Source organism: Ochotona princeps, chromosome 9 (genome assembly GCF_030435755.1).
Source record: "Ochotona princeps isolate mOchPri1 chromosome 9, mOchPri1.hap1, whole genome shotgun sequence".
Taxonomy (NCBI): Eukaryota; Metazoa; Chordata; class Mammalia; order Lagomorpha; family Ochotonidae; genus Ochotona; species Ochotona princeps.
Window position 1 is genome coordinate 25,107,394 of NC_080840.1, and position 14,117 is coordinate 25,121,510.

Below are 14,117 nucleotides of genomic sequence, written 5' to 3' on the forward strand. Positions count from 1 at the left end.
CCCTGGGACAAGGATAAAGCACGAAGAGAGACAGAGAGAGAAAGAGCGAGAACAAAGGCACAGTAGAGACAGAACAGAGAAAGAGAAGAGATGGTCGAGAACAAAGGGAAGAGGCACCTTTACAGCCTAAAGGTGGGTGTGAGGAGTTGGGGCTGGGAGGCGGGTCAGGGATTGGCTATAGCGGGTGCTGGAGGTTAATGCCTTAGGGATTGGTTTAAACCTGAAGGTCACTAAGCTTATTTAGGCAAGTGGGCCTTAAGGGGGCCGGGAACTATTCAAACCATTTAAGGTGGTGCTGAGTCCAGGATGGCGGGATCAGTCTTTGGGCCACTGTTCTGGTTGGTCATTACAGGCAGCAGCAGCAGAAAGCTGCTTCAAGTCCTTGAGCCACCTGCTCTGACCATTGTAGCCTTTTGGGGAGTTGCTGCACCCAGATTTTGAGATCCCCAGAAATCAACAGGAGTCTGAAGCTCATCCAAGTGCACAAGGATGGTTTATTAAAGCTCGGTATGTCCAAGCTTTGGTTCTTGGTTGAGAGCAGGCAGCCAGCAGACTAGCCGGCCAACTGGCCAGCTGGAACTAACACCCCTTACTGGAGTGAAGTCCTGAACAACACATCCATAGGGTTTTTATAGAGGCAGTCCACAATAGCCTGAAAAGGGGGTAATTCACAATAGCCTGCAAGGTGAGGGGCAAATAGCACACATTCCCTACCTATCTTGGCTGGACAGCCTATGCCTCCAGCAACTAAGGTAAGCACCCACTTAATTACTTGGAGCCACCTGTGAGATAACCAGACTTAGGAGGGCCTTGATTCATGAGAATTGGGGTCCATCAGTGCTAAAGGTCACATAGGCTTTTTGGCCTGCAAGCTCACATCTTTCTTAGTAGCAATGAGCCATGAACAAATGGTTGGGATTTTGATACTGAGATTCCTCAGAGTGAACTAGTTCTCCCTCTCTCTTTCATTGCCTTTAAAATACATAAATAAATCTTAAAGAAAATCTATATCTTTGGTACTTACCAAACAAATCCAAGCCCTTGGACATGTGGACAGAAAACTGCTGTCCGCCCTTCCAGCCTGGTCTCCTACCCTTTTTCATGCCTGACTTGGTGCTCCTGTAGCAGGGCACTGTCTGCTGATTTCCCCACACTCCATGCTTCATCCATTGAATAGAGAGTACACAATCATCCACTAGTACCAGACCTTTTGTGAAATGACAGGAACAAATGCGCATTGGGAGAGAATCCCCCACCCTCAGGGGATTTGTTGTCTAGCAGTGTTTCAGCTTTTGCCCTTGCCACCATATCCTCTGCTGGGACAGTCTTCCTTAATCCCATAGTTTATTTCTCAACACTCCTCTAAAGGCATCATCTGCTGGAATCGTTCTTCTCATTTCTTCCGCCCCCCACAGGGGAGCGCCTCTGTTCTTCACCGTTTTAGCACCACATTGCATTTTAATGATCTGTTTCCACAATTTTTCCAGTTCTCTTGTCAATTCTTGGCATAACACCTGATCCTTATAGTCACACTCACTAAAATGCTTGGCAAAAAGCAAATGCCAAAGATGTACTATTTTAACTAAATGAAATGCCAAATATATACAAAGATATTTGAAATTTAATGCCTGGTAAACAGTTATCATTTTTCTGGTAAGCAATACTAATAATGATCAATGTGATTACACTAGGAGTTGGTATATGGAAGAGAATGATAAGGGTGTTACTGAATTCTCTTGGTGTCCCGGATGCTGATTGTCACTAGCTAGAAAGTTCTGTGATTTATCTACTCTATCAGCTCTGTACATGACCACAATGTTTCTCTTGGGGTTCTGTGAAATTAAGGAACCGTTTATACTTTTCTGAGTGGCAACTGCATTTTTTTTACAGCATTAGAGAGTTTTGAATTAATTTAGCTGCATATTATAACTTTTCTGGGTTCTCCAGTTTTTGCTCTTGAAAATAACGTTCTGTTTTGCTGCATCTGGGATTGCAGCCAAATACTAGGAGTGAGGGTGCACTCTGGTAGGGGCAGTTTTGAGTGGAAAGGAAACATAGTAGGCAAGGGAGTTTGGACTTGTTCAGAAGCCCATTCCAGGGAAAACAAGAAAACTTTTTAGTGTAAGAGTCCAGGTTTGGCTTGCTCAGAATTACAGGACAATCCAGAATGGCTGGGAATCCTGTGGATCTGAAGGATAATAATTCAGTCTGAGAAAGATCTGAGACAATTTCATTTCTCTAAAGTCCTTAGAATTTAAAATGACACAGATTGTTGGAATGACATAAATTGTTGGAAATCAGAGAGCCTCATGAAAGAACAGGGTTTACAAAGTCTCCCCCTGCCCCACAATATATTAACAATTCCCATTGGCAGCATTTGACTTGGCAGTTAAACTGGTGGCATTCCGTACCACAGTGTCAGAATTCAGGAAGCCCAGCTCTACTCCCAAGTCTAGGTTCTGTCTAATGTACAAACAGGAGGACAGAGAATCCAAGCAGTTGGTTCTCTGCCACCTACATGGCAAACTAAGATTGAATCTCTGGCTCTTGGCTCTGGATAGGAGCTGAGGTAACAAATCAGTGAACGGAAGTTCTGTGCCTATATGTCACTCTGTGTATAACTCTCTGATTCTGAAATAATTGTTTTTTTTTAAAGATTTATTTATTGTATTACAAAGTCAGATATACACAGAGGAGGAGAGACAGAGAGGAAGATCCTCCGTCCGATGATTCACTCCCCAAGTGACCCGCAACGGCCGGTACGCGCCGATCCGATGCCGGGAACCAGGAACCTCTTCCAGGTCTCCCATGCGGGTGCAGGGTCACAAAGCTTTGGGCCGTTCTCGACTGCCTTCCCAAGCCACAAGCAGGGAGCTGGATGGGAAGCGGAGCTGCCGGGATTAGAACCGGCACCCATATGGGATCCCTGGGCGTTCAAGGCGAGGACTTTAGCTGCTAGGCCACGCCGCTGGGCCCAATAAGATAATTGTTAACAATGTTGCAATCCAAAATGCTTCCAATATGACCTAAATAGCTTAAGTCAAATTCAGACAAGCTATCTTTATACTTTAATTTGTTGGTACAATAACTCAGTGGTGGTAGATCTCTCTCAAATCAGAGGTTTCTAGAAGTTTATGAAATAAGACATACAAATATAAGGAATCAAAAGAACTTTATATTTTGAAGAAATCTGATTTTTTGTGATTAAAGTTAATATATTATGTGTTACAAAAATATCAGCATATTTTCTCAAAAATGTAGACTTTTTCTTGTGCAACAAAATGACTCATAAATAAATGATTCTTGTGTTTTTGTTTAGTTTGTTCTTCCAAAGAGCACTTTAGTTGCTTTCTGAAAAGTAAAATACAAATAAGAGAAATTAGTAGCATATACTATCATTTCAAATGTTGTCTTAATTTTAAAATTTCTAATATTTTATAGTATGCTTAATACTTAAAAGTTAATGTTTAAAACTTTCCCAATTTAATATTAGGCAGAATTGTGGTACTACTACATTTTTGGCATCTTTTTCTCATTCAAACTTTGCTATTTTATTTAATGAATCATCCTGATTCTCTTAAAAGTAGGATACTATTAATTCATAATGTAAAGTTATAAAACAACCCAGCATTCCAACTTGCTAATGGTGCTGAAACTCCTGTATTTCTTACTTGAAAAAATGGTTGCAAAGGAGGAGGCATGGATTAACTTCATTTGGAAAATGTCCTAAGATGACCTGGGATTGTACTGTAGAGTTGGGGGTACAAGGCTGGGTGGCAGCGATTTACTCTTAACAACAGTAGTGTTAAAACGTTATTAGGGATAAATAGTAAATTGGTGTCTAGAGGTGAGACTAGTTGAACATACAATAGGAATACAAGAGTGCTGAGTAGTGATAAGGGAGTTTCTTAACTGTTAGCATAACCGCTATACTTGGCTTCTGTATTCATTGCTTGGCTTTGCTGCATAAAGAACAAGACTGACGCTATAGTGGGCCTAAGGTCGGGGAATAGGCATAAGTCTCACTTCACTTCAAAGTTTCATTTTCCTTAGAGTGATGGAGTGGGCAGGGGGAAATGATCGTCAAGATGGGCCAATCAGGGGCATCCGCACGTCCTCAAGTGGAATGTGGTCTACACTGGTACGGGTTGCATGGGAATGTGGCCTACACTGGTACAAATTATATATGATCAAGATAAGAACTGCTTGCTGGAGATGTGTTGTGTGTGACTAGGAGGGAATTAAAACAGTCTGCAAGAGCCAAGCGGGGTCTTTGTCAAGACTCCACTGCGATGGATGAGACATGGACCCCAGCTCGAGCTAGCAATAAATTTTCTTTGCTTTTGCATTGTTGCATGTGGAACCTGTCTGTCTATGGTTCAGGGATCTTTTGGACCTAACAGTACCACTTAATAATGATTTGAAACTATTTGGTGTAATATTAAAGTTGTTAGGAATAATCAGGATTAAAGTCAGTGAAGGAAATTATGAAACAATCTAATTATTGAGGAAACAAAAATTCACACCAAATTCACACGAGGCAGTGCTCTTAACATTTGGCCCACCGGATCTTATATTCAGTACTACTGAGAAGAGAGAAAATAATGGATTTTTAAAGTATACTTACCACACTATCATAAAATAAACAATTGGTCTTTTTGTTAGAATTCTGGGGACAAGATAATATCTGTGTTGGTCATTCACCTGTTGTCCCTGAGCTCTAACCCCTATGTATGTATTCAGAAATGAGAGCAGTCCCTCTCTGCCACATGCTGCTGCTTTGACAACTGAACCTCAGTGACTGCCTGCCATCAGGAAGGAAGGAGTTTACTTCTTGTTTTATGGCTGCTGCTGCTGAAGTTTAGCCTCCAGTTTGTCTTTACCGTCTGAGATTTTTAACCAACTTTATTTTATCTTTTCATCCTTCTACGTATGAGCAATGAAAAGTAAAATATAGTTTTTGCATCTATTACTTGCAATATTACAGGTCCTTCTAAATTATTGCTCTATCTCAAACCCTTCTTAAACCTTATCAGTATTCCTAATGTGCTGTTTATAACTTTATGACTTTTCAGAATGTCCCCTATTAAAGTATTTGCAAACTGATTAATATCTGTCAGTCAAAGTATTTTCCCTCAATACTCCTAATTCTACATTGCTCCCTAAGTCACAGATGAGGACTAATCTTCCTTTTAAGATTTGAAACTAGGGCTGAAGCAGTGGCATGGAGGACTAATCCTCTGCTGGCATCCCATGTGATGGCCTGTTCATGTACTGGGCTGCTCCACTGTTGATCCAGCTCCTTGCTTATGGCCTGGGAAAGCAGCAGCAGATGGCTCAAGTCATTAGGCCCCTGCACCGACATGGGAGACTTGAAGGAAGCTCTTGACTGCTTCCTTTGTAATAGCTCAGTTCTGGCCCTTGCAGTTATTTAGAGTGAACCAGTGGAGAGAAGACCTCTCTCTCTCTCTCTCCTTCTCTTTATAATCTGCCTTTCAACTAAAAAGAAATAAATCTTTAAAAATGAGATTTGAAATTAAATAGATTTTTAATACTCATAATATGTAAGGAATCTGGTCCTCTAAATGTTCATAATTTAGTAAGGAAGATAATTCTGAATATAAGCTTAATACACATATACTGCAAAAAATGTCTATGTTAATGGTATAAATAGATTACAACTGGAGAGACCAAGGGAGAAGAAAATTACATGGGAAGGAAGGAAGGAAACCAAGAGGAAATGGAATTTGGGCAGAACCTGAACGAGTACTTTGAGAGGCTGACTTGATGAAAGAAAGATGGGATGCATCTATGAAATGGGCTCCCAGATTCTGGGAATGGTTTGGTGAAGGGGGGGAGTCTTCAAAATTGTGTTCAGAGCCTTGGTGCTGATTGTATCTTGCATGTAATGGAAAATCTTTAAGGATTTGAGATTACTATTATCATTGCATGATTTTGTATTTTAATAAGCTAAACCTGGCAGTAATGTGGAGCCATGTCTTAAGTGAGGGACTTTGGAAGCAAGGCAGTTATGTTAATACATCAAGTGAGAAGAATAATGTAATTAGAATATTGAGACTTTATTATTTTTTGAAGTTTTCAATCGTTTTAAAGGTAGAGAGACAAAGAGACACAGAGAGATCTTGTGCCTGCTGGTTCACTCCTCAGATGCCTCTGATAGCCAGGACTGAGCCAGGCTAATCCAGAAGCCAGAGTTCATCTCTGTTTCTCCCAGGGGCAGCAGGAGCCCAGATACGTTAGTCATCATCTGCTTCCAACTGGGATGTGCACAGGAAACTACAATTCAAAGTAGAGGCAGGACTCAAACTAGACACTGAAATATGGAATGCAGGTATCCCAAGTGTCATCTTAACCACTTTGCCAAATGGCTGCATGACTGTAAGGCTTTAAATAACAGATTAGTATGAGATTTGGCTGAAAATAAATGGTACAGAGCATGTGACGCAGATGTAGAGCTTGAAGGTCAGGGAACAGTATCATCCTGAAGGATTTGAAAAGATGGCATTGGCATTAACTGAGACGAGGTAACAAGAAAAGTATGTTTGAAAAGAGAGTAGGAAATCTATTAACACACGTAGGTAAGATACTTTTTTCCACTTCTACTTTTTCTTTGCTCTTGTCTTATTCCTGATCTTCAGTGCCTTCACTTTACTCTCCAAATCTCATATATTTTGTCTGGATAGGGCCCTATCCAGACTTTGATGTGTTGTTGATTGATGGAGTCCATGCAGTAGGTGTGAATAACACGAAGGTGTGAAGAGAACAGCTCCCTGACTGGCAGGGCCCGGGGAGCTACCAGCTGCTTAGCAGGGCTAAGTGGATTCATCTCTGACCACCTTGACGCAGTTTTCACCCCCCTTCGCATGGGCACTCAACCACCCCACTAAGAATTTTGTAATCTATTGAGGCATTGTCTGCCCCTGTGAGATGGCTTTTACAACCAACATGAGCTTAAGAGTTAATGTGACTGAGGATGTCCTGGTGAGTGGGCCTTTAACCACACATAGGAGTATAATTAAGTCTGTGCTGTTTACCCATTGCCATAAAATCTGGCCCAGATATTTAGCATGCTTTCTGGGGAATGGCTTGGTAAGAGGAACCCTAAAAGTTATCCTGTTACTGTGACCCTAAAGGTCATTCTGCTATGACAAAGAATATAGTTACTGTGACCCTGAAGGCCATCCTGCTATGACGAAGAATATAGCTACTGTAACCCTGAAGCCTATCCTGCTAAGGCAAAAAATATAGTTACTGTGGTCTTAAAGGTTAGCCTGTCCTTGCAATTCTTTAGAATATAGAAAATGCAGTTGCTTTAGTTGTTTTCATAAATTTTTAGCTAGAGGAAATACAGGGTGATTTCACTAATATCATAAAGATATATTTTTGATTATTGTTTGATCACTAATGAAGTTGTAGAGCCTGCAGTTGTAGAGGAATATAATGTTTATAACTTTTTGTCTTAGATCTTCATTTTTTTTCTCTCTTGATGTATTTCTCCCATTTAGTGATAGATAAGTTGAATAAGAATTGTATTAGGAGTGTATTACTGCATAAGATGTGTTGTCTACTGAGAAACTCTTGGTTGCAACGTTGGAATGGATAATGCCTTGTTTAATACTGAAACAATTTGTAGAATTGTCTTTGGAAACACTCATCCATTGTAGAGTTGAAACTTAAATAGAGTAACTTAGCTCATTGCTAACTGCAATTCTTTCCGCCGTTTTTACCCTTGCTTTACTTGTTTGGTTAACAAACTGTGAGCTTACAGACCTATGGCCAACTAATGTCAATAACCCCGATCCCCAAGGCCCCAGTCCTTTTAACTCGTACGTAATTCAAGGTAGGGGTCTGGTTGACACAGATGGCGCCTAGGTTATAGCCCAGACCTGAGGAGAGCAGATGAAGACTGGCAAGCCAAGATAAGCAAGGAATGTGGAATCCTTCCTCAATCATTTCTCAAAAAGTTGTAAATTGTGTCCCCCTGAAGCTATGTCAATATGCCCCTAAGAAAAAACTTTGTACTGCTTCTGTATAAATAAAGCGGACAGCTTTCTCGCTAAGTGCACTACGATCAAGGAATCTGGTGGTCCGTCTCCTTTCTTTCTCTTCACGCCTCATCCACGCACCCTTCCCGAGCTCCGAACCTCGGCCGGAGCTGGGCTCCGGCAGTTGATGGAGTGACACTTGCAGTTATGTCTAGTCCATAGGGACCTTTCTTTCCTATTATCCCTGATAATCACTGTCTGTCTGCCTGCCACTTGTAGAGCTAGCACCTTGACTGTCCTAAATGAAACTATAGGTACACCATTCTGAGTACACTTCCATGTGACCTAAGTCAACCTAATTAGAACTCTGGGTTATGGCGATTGGGTAGGCAGGGACATGCAATTCCAGTCAGGTCCATGGAATGGCTTTGAGATTTTTGCAGGACTTTTTGGGAAAGACATTTGTTCTTTCTGTCTTGGCTGTTGGCCTGGTAGAACGTGGACATGCAGCTACTGAATAGGTGAAGAGTCAACTGGGGAGTGAAGTGACCACCAAGAAAAATGGAGCCAAGAGATGGAAAGACACAGGCTTTGAATAGCTCCACCTGAGTCGTCTGGTCTCAACATTGTAACACAAGGCTACTCTGATCTTAGTCAAATGATGCCTAAACCTTTTCAAATGGAGTATCTCTCCCCTGCAACTGAAAAGGACTTCTGAAAGTAATAACACTCCTTATCCCTTACATTCTTAAATGCAGATGTGATTTGTGAATAATATTTCTTGTATTATATCTTCTTTCCCATTGCGGCTTTTATTTTCTTTGTGTCCCCTAGCAGTTCGACAAACAAGTGGTATGCACACAGCGTTTATATTAGAAAGAGTGACTAGTACCCCAGTATATGGAGAGTTACAGCAAATAAGAAACAAATTGTACTTACCTATAGATATGTTTAAGAGCAAACTTGAAGCCATGTTTCCAAGAGCAAGAGTCTTTGTATCAGCCAGCCAGTGAGTATTGTCAGTATCTGGACAGATGGACTCACAACCGATGCTTTGCTGGTGCTGCTGCTGGTGCTGCTGCCGCCACTGCTAGCACTGCTGCTGCTGCCACTGGAAGCAGTCTGTGCTGGTATGCTGAAAGTTCCAGATTCTACCCGAACAGCACTGTCCAGCACAAATTCAATCTTATAATTTTTGCCTAGAAGAAAGCAACATCAAACAGTTTGACTTCCTTTTATTGCATACTGTTTTTCAAACAATTTCAGTTAGGATTTCATTGAGTTACAGATATGGCATAATTTCTAATTTTGGAAACTGGGTCAAATAAATTGTAGTACGAACTCGTACAGAAAAATTTCAGAACTAGAAGCGTTCATGCTGCCCATAAGCTGTATTTTCTTTCTGTAGCACCAGGTCCTCCAACAGAGGGCTCCTTTGTAGGACGCAGCATCAGTCACAGAATGAAATGAGGGATGGTAAGGAAGGGAGGTGATGTTGTTGAATTTCTTTACACCTGACCTTGGAATGGAGAAACTTTCCGTTGATTGGGGGCTGGAGAAGAGGACTGAATTCTTTATTTTGAAAAATTTCAAATTGTTGAAAAGTAGTACACCAAACTCCCATGTATCCTCTGTTCAGATTCAACATTGTGAAACCCTTTCCCATGCTGACTTTAAGTCTGATGCCATTTTTCTATTACAGGATTGTTCTCCCACATTTCTTTTACCTCAGGTAGACATCTCAGAGAAATAATGCTACACACATTTATAGCATGAAAGATAGTTTATCCAAGTAGGTTTTTTAAACTATGCTTGCTCATTTTTCCCTTATTTATTTATAAAGCGGCTAGAGAGATAGAGAAAGAGACCAAAAAAGATCATTCATCCTCAGGTTTAGTCCCCAGATCATTGTAATGACCAGGGTTGAGAAAAACTGAAGCCAGGGGCTTTATCTTGGTCTCACACAAGGGTAGCATGAGCCCAAACACCTGGGCCATCTTCCACTGCTTCTCCCCGGCCAACAAAAGGAAGCTGGATTCGAAGTGCAGCAGCCAGGACACCAACTGGTCAGCCCATATATGATGGCAGCATCATAGGCAGTAGTTTTACTTGTTATGCTGCAGTGCAATCCCAAATACCCCATAGTTTTGAATGAGAAATACTAAATATATTTTTCCTTGACATGATTTCTTCTGGGACTATTGTTAGCAATAGCTACTGCTACTACAGAAAAGAGAGTTTTCAATATTTAAATAGCCCTGAAATTTTTACCCCTTTGTCTTCTCTGTGATATATTTTTACAAAATGTTATGGCTTTACATATTTTTTTCTTTTACAAATTTATTTATTTATTATTGGGAAGTCAGATTTGGTGAGAAACAAAAAGCAAGATCTTCCATCTGTGGTGTCACTCCACAAGTGGCCGCAATGATCAGAGCTGAGCCAATCTGAAGCCAGGAGCCAGGAGTCTCTTCAGGGTCTCCCACATGGGTGCAGGGTCCCAAAGCTTTGGGCCATGTTCCACTGCCCTCCCAGGCTACAAGCAGAAAGCTAGATGAGAAGTGGAGCAGCCGGAATACAAACTGGCACCCTTATGGGATCCTGCAAGGCTTTAGCTACCAGGCTGCCACACCAGGCCCAATATTTCCTTTATTTTTAAAAGAACATACTATATCCTGACTACATGTGTGTTCTCACAAGCAAAAGAAATGAATTCTATAGCTTTCAAGGTATATAAACACTGTTTTTTTAGACACTTTTGCCACTGATTTTTTTTTTTAAGATTTATTTATTTGTTTTTATTACAAAATCAGATATACAGAGAGGAGAGACAGAGAGGAAGATCTTCCGTCCAATGATTCACTCCCCAAGTGAGCCGCAACAGCCGGTGCTGCGCCGATCCAAAGCCAGGAACCTGGAACCTCTTCCGGGTCTCCCACATGGGTAAAGGGTCACAAAGCATTGGGCCGTCCTCGACTGCTTTCCCAGGCCACAAGCAGGGAGCTGGATGGGAAGTGGAGCTGCCAGGATTAGAACCGGCGCCCATATGGATTCCCGGGGCGTTCAAGGCGAGAACTTTAGCCTCTAGGCCACGCCGCCAGGCCCCAAGAGTATTTTTTTAAACTGAAAAATGATTTTTAAAAATTTTATTAATGTAAAGAGAACAGATTCCATGTACCTCACAGATTCAGTTCCAAGAAGATAACCATTATCTCTCTCAAAACCATCAGTGTGGGCCCGGCGGCGTGGCCTAGAGGCTAAAGTTCTCGCCTTGAATGCCCAGGGATCCCATATGGGCGTCGGTTCTAATCCTGGCAGCTCCACTTCCCATCCAGCTCCCTGCTTGTGGCCTGGGAGAGCAGTCGAGGACGGCCCAATGCTTTGTGACCCTTTACCCATGTGGGAGACCCGGAAGAGGTTCCTGGTTCCCGGCATCAGATCGGCACAGCAGCGTCAGCCTGTTGCGGCTCACTTGGGGAGTGAAACATTGGATGGAAGATCTTCCTCTCTGTTTCTCCTCTTCTCTGTATATCCGGCTTTCCAATAATAATAAAAATCTTAAAAAAAAATACTCTTATCTTTGGTGGCAGTTAGTGTGCTTTGTCTTCATTTGTTTTTCTCCTGCAGTATGGTGAGAATGTCCCGGTTTATCTCATGAAGGAGAACTGAAGCTAGAATCAAGGCCCTAATGAAACCATCCATGACCCCAGAAAGGTCATCCCAGCTAGCCCCAGCCATCAGAATCCCTAACCTGAAGCCCCAGACATCTCAGAGAAGCGATGAACCATCCTTGCCCTAATTTCTCCTCCATACAGTTGAAATCAAATGAAATGATGTTTGTGTTAAGCCGTTGGGTTTAGGGCAGATTCGTTTTGAAGCAGTAGGAACTGAAATACATGGTAAGAGGTACTAGTAAGATTACTAGACCAACATGCCTTAAGTGCCCATTACAAGTGCTATTTTTACCTCAGACATTTCTCACCTGATTCTCACATCCCTGTTCTTTTTGGCAGAAATCATAACCCTTATCTCCTCTACGAAGACAGTCCGGCTCTGCTGTCTGTGTGGGGTGCCGCTCCCAGCCTGCAGCCTGATCTGTCAGGGGATTTCCTTTAGGGGGTGCTTCTGGGAGTTAGACAGATCTTTTGTTAATTGTTTTATTCTTCTTCTATGTGGAATCTACAAATTGGTGGACTGTTCCAAAAATATTGAGGTACCTAGAATTAGCTTTCCTATTAAATATATCCAGGGAATTGAGAACTCACGTTTGATGACAGAAAGGTGATGGTAGAGTAAGGAAAGAGGAAGTGAAGGGGGAAGGGGAAGGAGGAAGAGAGGAGAGATAAAGGGAAAGACATACAAACCAGAAACAATAGCTCGTTTTCGTAGCAGATCAGATACACAATCCAAGGGAAGCTTTGAATGCCTAAAGAAAATTTGGTGCAGAAAAAGAAAGTGCTTTAATTTTTATTTTGCTGTCGTAATAAGATACTAAAATAAAATATTCCTTGAGCACTCAGATGATCCTTACTGTGTTGAGGTTCTGCTATTTAAAGTGATAGGTTGAAGGTTTAGATTTCAATAGGTCTTTGCCACTGGGAACTTGCAGGGTCCACCTTCATGGAACCTCAGATAAAGCTCCTGTCAGATACCTTGTTTTCCGTAAAGGAGTGCTAGTCCTACTATCATTCAGGTGATTGTTGAAGGAATTTGACTTCCTTTAACTAGCAGGCATCAGGACACCCTTCACTACTTGCCCAACAGCATAATGTTGAACTCATTGTTACTTGATTCTTAACAAACAGTAGGCTGAGATGTTACTATCCAGAAGATACATAGAACATATCTAGTATGGGATGTTATCAAAGCATGAAGAAGGAAAAAAAGAAAAAAATCCTTGAAATGAGTGATATGGAATATGAGCATGGGCATCCCAAGTGGGCTCTCCGGTCAGTGCTGCGCAAACACCCACTCCCTTATGGTTTTCAGTGGGGGCTATATCCCAAGTGGGCTCTCCGGTCAGTGCTGCGCAAACACCCACTCCCTTATGGTTTTCAGTGGGGGCTATATCCCAAGTGGGCTCTCCGGTCAGTGCTGCGCAAACACCCACTCCCTTATGGTTTTCAGTGGGGGCTATATCCCAAGTGGGCTCTCCGGTCAGTGCTGCGCAAACACCCACTCCCTTATGGTTTTCAGTGGGGGCTATATCCCAAGTGGGCTCTCCGGTCAGTGCTGCGCAAACACCCACTCCCTTATGGTTTTCAGTGGGAGCTATATCCCAAGTGGGCTCTCCGGTCAGTGCTGCGCAAACACCCACTCCCTTATGGTTTTCAGTGGGAGCTATATCCCAAGTGGGCTCTCCGGTCAGTGCTGCGCAAACACCCACTCCTTTATGGTTTTCAGTGGGAGCTATATCCCAAGTGGGCTCTCCGGTCAGTGCTGCGCAAACACCCACTCCCTTATGGTTTTCAGTGGGAGCTATATCCCAAGTGGGCTCTCCGGTCAGTGCTGCGCAAACACCCACTCCCTTATGGTTTTCAGTGGGAGCTATATCCCAAGTGGGCTCTCCGGTCAGTGCTGCGCAAACACCCACTCCCTTATGGTTTTCAGTGGGGGCTATATCCCAAGTGGGCTCTCCGGTCAGTGCTGCGCAAACACCCACTCCCTTATGGTTTTCAGTGGGAGCTATATCCCAAGTGGGCTCTCCGGTCAGTGCTGCGCAAACACCCACTCCCTTATGGTTTTCAGTGGGAGCTATATCCCAAGTGGGCTCTCCGGTCAGTGCTGCGCAAACACCCACTCCCTTATGGTTTTCAGTGGGAGCTATATCCCAAGTGGGCTCTCCGGTCAGTGCTGCGCAAACACCCACTCCCTTATGGTTTTCAGTGGGAGCTATATCCCAAGTGGGCTCTCCGGTCAGTGCTGCGCAAACACCCACTCCCTTATGGTTTTCAGTGGGAGCTATATCCCAAGTGGGCTCTCCGGTCAGTGCTGCGCAAACACCCACTCCCTTATGGTTTTCAGTGGGAGCTATATCCCAAGTGGGCTCTCCGGTCAGTGCTGCGCAAACACCCACTCCCTTATGGTTTTCAGTGGGAGCTATATCCCAAG

The 14,117-nt window shown here is 42.7% G+C and overlaps 1 protein-coding gene across 2 annotated transcripts in view; it reads right to left on the reverse strand.

Moving 5' to 3' along the window:
- Nucleotides 1-2,994: 2,994 nt before the first annotated feature.
- Nucleotides 2,995-14,117, reverse strand: part of PKHD1L1 (PKHD1 like 1) — a 153,742-nt gene continuing 142,619 nt past the window's right edge. For both annotated transcript variants that reach the window (XM_058668547.1, XM_058668545.1), the window contains 2 exons: nt 8,946-9,205; nt 2,995-3,351 (listed from right to left, as the gene is read on the reverse strand). In XM_058668547.1, coding sequence (XP_058524530.1) covers nt 8,958-9,205 — 248 coding nt within the window. In that variant the 3' untranslated portion in view covers nt 2,995-3,351; nt 8,946-8,957. The remainder of the gene's footprint in view (nt 3,352-8,945; nt 9,206-14,117) is intronic.